The sequence below is a fragment of the Mytilus californianus genome, unplaced genomic scaffold, assembly GCF_021869535.1.
Source record: "Mytilus californianus isolate M0D057914Y unplaced genomic scaffold, xbMytCali1.0.p SCAF_6, whole genome shotgun sequence".
NCBI lineage: Eukaryota > Metazoa > Mollusca > Bivalvia > Mytilida > Mytilidae > Mytilus > Mytilus californianus.
In genome coordinates, this window is record NW_026262712.1 from 41,182,457 (window position 1) to 41,188,899 (window position 6,443).

General features: G+C 30.8%; 1 protein-coding gene across 1 annotated transcript in view; it reads left to right on the plus strand.

The window, feature by feature from the left end:
- LOC127704473 (uncharacterized) overlaps nt 1–4,126 on the plus strand; it is a 28,011-nt gene extending 23,885 nt beyond the window's left edge. Inside the window, exon 7 of the mRNA XM_052208576.1 lies at nt 945–4,126. Coding sequence (XP_052064536.1) covers nt 945–1,777 — 833 coding nt within the window. The 3' untranslated portion in view covers nt 1,778–4,126. The remainder of the gene's footprint in view (nt 1–944) is intronic.
- Nucleotides 4,127–6,443: the final 2,317 nt, after the last annotated feature.

Genomic DNA, 6,443 nt, shown 5'->3' on the forward strand with positions numbered 1-6,443 from the left:
ACGGGTTGAAATCTTTACTTGCATTAATATTGATTGATAAAAACATTCGGTTCGTTTTTTTTCTAGATTTAAGGAAAAAGCAACTCTGTTACGCCTAATCAAAATGTTACATTGTATCTTCTTATGTCGTCTGAATAACAATGTATGTTATTGGTCTGTTAGTTATATATCCGCCATCCGTAATAATTATTTATTATGTTTATTTGGCTTGCCATACGCAATCAAAAACAATTGAATTGAACAAACCAACGGCATAATTTAAAACAAAAGATAACAAGGAGGTATATGAATTTCCGTTCAATAACTTAGTATTGATAAAACAAAGTAATTATGAAAAATAATTTAAAAATCAGAATTCCACGTTTACACAATTTATTTAGATAAAACTTGTAAAATAGAATTAAACGAAAGAAGTTGCATCCGTCTAATTACTGGTCATTCAATGGAGGTGAATGTCAATTTTGATGCGCAAACCAATGTAAGGTTATGAATTTTAGGATGGTAAGGTGTGTCCAGTGTATGGTTATAACCATGTACAAAATAAAAAGATATAGGAGGTATATGTAGGTCATCGATTTAATGATTTTCAGTTCAAGCACTACAAGTTGAAGGACATAATGTCCGGTAAATGTGTTAGAATTAGACAAAAGGTATGCAAACCGTTGGAAATTTAGTCAATATGATAAAGATAGTTGTACATATTATGATATTTTCACAATTTGTTTGTAAAAGATGAATTTTGAATATATCTTGTTTTATTGGGTTCGGACTTAAACTGTTCATTTAATGCTACTTTTATTGTAAACCATTGCGTAGACAGTGTGTTTTCTTTGTAAATGTGTGGCTAGTGCGGGAAGAATGTTGTTTCAGTGTCAGTGTATCACTTGTTTCAGAAAGAATTACTAAGTTAAAGAAGCGTCCATACCTTTTTATTCTGATTTCAGATCGATTAGCACTGACCAGTACTTTTAATTTAAGACGTCCGTATTCAGCTGAAGATGTAAAAGTATTGCAAAAAGGAAGGCTGGTTATCTGCGATAGCTATGTTAAGCAGTTAATAACATGTACGGTGAATGGTAAACAAATGAACACTATAGTAGTAAATGGATACCCGCTTTGTATCGCGGTAATAGACGATTGGAATGTAGCTGTGTCGTTGATGACACTAGATCATGTTGGCAACTTATTACGACATTTTGAAATAACGTTAGTTGATATCAAAGAGTTATGTGTCAAAAGAAATGTAGGGAGGTTCCCATGCATGATTTCTTCATGTCTAGTTACATTTGGCAATAACAAACTATTTGTACATGCTACGTCTGGAGAGATAGAAGTCATGGATATGTTTGGACGAATGAAAGACAAAATACTATTTTCAAATAGTTCGCTGATACTGTCAGATATGTCATACATTGAGAAGTCAGACTTGATTTGCGGTATGTCTCTGGAAGGTGAAAATATTATATCTATTAACGGAAATGGTATCTGCACAACAATTTACGAATATAAAGATTACTTATTATTTGATCGACAGCTAGCTATTGACATAGAAGGAAATTATATTGTATTTTGCTGTCGAAAGAAGTTTAAGTCGTCATATAAAGTATATGAAATAAGTCGTGACCTCAAGTCATGCGATCAACTTCTTTCATCAAAGGTTGATACGTTTGAAGCACAAACACGGTTTTGCATGCGTTACTCATTCAAACCAATGATTGTAATTATACAGCGTGACAAAATTCATGTTTATTCAGATACAAGTTTTAAAGAATCATAATATTAATTAGGCTATTATCAACTTGATGTCTCATCTTTCAACGAATTGTATGCTATATTGAATCTAATTGATGGCAACTTATGTGGTAAAATATTTATAAAATTATATTGTTCACAGTGTGGGAACGGAACTGTACGGTTTTATATATATTGGTCAATCGGGGGACTGTCAACGGGGCTCCGACATTCGAAATAATTTTCAGCTACGGAAAAGGTAAATGTGTTATATCATTACTTTCTCTGGGGCTTACTTGTACGGCATACGAGAAAACTTTTGTATATGTAATTTCTATTCAAACACTCAGGGGTACAGACAACATTCTTAAGGCAAGTTATTTCTGCTGGAGGAAGAGTCTAAACATATATCAACCATACATGTAAAAACATAACCAAAGATTTAATATTGAAATAAAGAGATCTAACATATGCAAACAATCAATAGATATACAAATCAAACACGAAACAAATTTATAGATTATTACATGGCATTTTCAATATTTGCCCAGGTATAAGCCACATACTCCCATATCAATCCAGAGGGCTTTAGCGCGAGGGCTTGTTATTGGTCGAGGGCTGATACCAGGGCCAACATAGTAAATTACATGTAATAATCTATTAATCACATATTTGCAAGCTGGAGAAAAAAGAAAGCATTTATCAATTTATGTTTGATATTTTCAACAACAAATTAAAAAAAAAACATTTGATGAAAAAATTTAAAAAAAATGTATCACAGTGAGTTAATGATGATGTTTTTGAGAGCCAGGTTACCGGAAGTAAAAGTCGGGGGCACGATATGGATATTCGAAGGCTAATATCGATATTGGCCCCGAGGGCAAATAACCTACTTTGACTTCCGGCTATTATTGTCCATGCAAACACGTACATATTAGTACAAACTGTGTGATAAAAGCACTTATAAATTTGGAGTTTCACTTTTATATAAAAAGATACGTAGACTTGTTCCCAAATGGATACAAATAGTTTCCTAAAGAGTTAGCAATACATTTAAGAAATAATAGTAAATATTCCTCTAATAAATGTCTACCAATAAAATGAATTATATGACGTATGACAGTGACAACATCACTATTTTCGTAATCAATCCAATATCATATGATTAGAGAATAGGTTTTCCGTAAGCTCTGACAAGTAAATTAAAAAGGACCAAGTTTTACCTTTTGAAATTTACAGTGAACTTGAACTTTCATCAGATAATATATCAATGGTGGAATTCTATAATTTACAATGATAAGTTTCAAAGTGGTAATGATTCGCATAATAAATGAATATGAACTTTAAGGCTAGTTTATAATAATGTGTAAATTGATAAATATAGTAGGGGCTCTGTAGGATGGTTTGACACAATTGCAAATTTCTTTAAACTTCATTTTTTAGGAAGAATAATTTCCGGGAAAACTAAGCAAACAAGTTTTGGCTGTAACAATGTGATTTGAAAATGTAAATGAGGAATTATTGCCCTATTAAAATACAATGTTTAATAGCCACTTGTTTGAAGATGACAAAAGTGCGGCATTATCTTATATACAATCAGAAATGTACACGGCAAATATCATTTGAACATTGATTTGAACTTATATCAATCTCTCACAATCAAAATATTATACAACAATGTCCAAGTACTACATATGTAAGTAATGGAAAATCATAGCCTCTGATTTAGTTTGATTAAAGATATTTGGGTAAACATTGCTTCAATTAATCACTGCTTGTTCAACGTGTTTGTTCAAAAGCATTAAACGAATGAATGAGTGGAATTGAGTACTCATATCATTTTAACTGTTTAATATAAAACTACGTTATGTCTATCTTACGTTTAATCTCCCATTTTTATATCACCAGCCACTAAAAACCAAGACTTGTGATATATATTAGAATGTGATGAACTAGTACACGGTATTTTTTTAGTAGCTTATTTATTTTTCTATCGAAAAGAGCATGAAAAACAGTATTCACGTTTCAAACAGCCATATGCAGATATACATATATATAAGATGTGGTATGAGTGTCAAAGAGACAACACTCCATCCAAGTCAATTTATGAAGCATATATACACAATGTAGTTTGGAACTTTTAATGATACTTGACTATTTCTTGTTAACTACTCGTTTCATATCAATAAACCACTCCTAGACTTTTTATTTGCATCTTGACTATTTGAAAATAAAATGATCACACCCAATTACAAGATAATGCTGTAACGATGAAATTTAAAAATTCAATTAATCACTGATTTATCCTCGAGCTAAAGTTTCCACTTTACACAAAATAACTGTATTTTTCCATTATTAAACGTTTTAAAGCGCCGAATTTTTGCTAAAGGTACTATTGTAGAGAAAAAAAAAGAAATTTGTTTACACTTGGTAGTTTCAAACTTAACGTCTTTTCGTGTCAAATATGGTTTACATTACACAAGCTTTTGTTGAAAATATCAATCCAAAATAGTCTGTATATTATCCCTTTATGTCAATTTCAATACTGCTTTAACATGTTTTATGTCCAGAATACGATTTATATGTATACCACTGGCCATTATTCAAATTGCAAGTAAATTAGTCAATAATGTAGTGAAAATCTGAACAGCATATTATTTAGGTGGACCGAAGAACACATGCTGACTTTTCATGTTGTTATAAAGACAATGAATAATGATGGTATAAAGAAGGTCTAAGAAATCCGCATTGAAATCGCTCACTTAACAATGTCGTATGCTATCTAGATTTTTTTATTTATTAGTCTTGAAATGATAGCACGGAAAAATACAAAGAATCTGCTGACTTTGCTATCAAATCACTGTATAGTAATCTATTCATTGATATGTATGAAGGCAGCAAAGGTTCTTCTATAAGGATGATTTCTTGAACTAAAAATAATGAAAGTGTCTTATTAACTCATTTATATTTTCTATATGAATAAAAAGGGAATAGGGTATGCGTTAATGGGACATCGGCCCAACGACACAAACAAAAAAAAGAGTTCGACTAAATGTCTTCACCATTGGACAGTCGCCTATCCAAGATGTTAATTGACCCCATTCTAAAATAAGTGATTATTATTTGTCAACTACATGGAATGTCCCAAATGTAAAAGTTAAAATAGATCATTTTAATGTTAGTTAATTGTGTATAAAGAAAGAACATATTTTAAGGAACATCTTTCTCTTTTACATGTCTCTAATTGTTTACAATTATAATTTTTTTTGTTTACTTTAAAAAATGTACTAAACAAAATGTGGACCTTATATATTTAAATGAAGTTTTAATATATAAGGTAATGATGGGACCTCAGCCCAACGACACAAACAAAATAAAGAGTTAAGACTAAATATCTTCACCATTGGACAGTCGCCTATCCAAGATGTCAAAATCTTAATTGACTCCATTCTAAAATAAGTGGTTATTACTTGTAAACAAATTCTGCTTTCTTCTCTGCAATAGTACCTTAAGCACAAATTCGGCGCTTTGAAATGTTAAATTATGGAAAAATACAGTTATTTTGACTCATGAAAAATACAGTTATTTTTACTCATGAAAATACAGTTATTTTGATTAGGGACTTTTTTTTTTAATTTTCCTCGGAGTTCAGTATTTTTTGTGATTTTACTTTTTCCCTTTAAAAGACCCCAAATCCATGTATAGGAACAATAAAGATATCTGATATGCTTTCATTTGCCTTCAGTGAATCTAGGGGTTAAGTATAATCATATTCCGCAAGTAAGGGAATAAGGTTATGAGTACGAACCCCAGCCCGATGGTTTCCAATAACACTTTTAAATAAGGCGGATTTTGTTATTTCATTCGGACCCGTTTCATTTAGTGTTTTTGTATTTGTAGTCTCTTGCGTTATATTTAATATATTATTTGAATGAATTCTTATTTATGTATGCATAAATGTAACTGAAGCTACCAAAATTAAATGATTACTGGTTTACGTGTCCTTTATATGAACACCTCGGAATTTGTAAACTGTGCAATCGTGTTTAAAACCGTAATCTGTTATATAATATAAAACGTCCACATTACAATAAGCAATTTTCTTTAATTTCAATTTGATGAGACCGCACCTTCAAAATAAACTACATTAACCAAATACTTATACAGAACGAAATAACGGATGAACGGACAGCATGTAAATCATAAGGCCCCCTTCTATCGTAGACGGGCACACCAATGAATGTTACAACCATATTAAGCTTTACTGTTTCAAATAACAATTATAAGCTTTAGTTACAGCTTTGTTAAAAGTTTAAGGTAATACATATGAGCTCAATACTATACTTTTATATATCATTATTGAAATCTATTTTTTGTCTTTCATTATACATTTCCGTGTATCGGTACTACCTCGTGATTTCCATTGTGTTTCTATTGTGTGGTTTTTGTTTGAATTAAACATCTATCAAAGTTTAAGTATTTTCCACAACTGTTGTGCAACTTTGAAAGTACATAGTATGAAAAGAAATATATTAAGCTTCAAATTTCCTGTGATCAGTTTCACATTGTTTGATTCGGTGTAATTTAGAGCTTAACACATTGCAATGATGCACTTTAGATGTTTTCTACTTATCTGTGTCGTTTAATTTCTGTCTCGTTATATACCCCACATCTTTTAAAGTAATAGTTTAATATGTTATCATTCAAAAAAT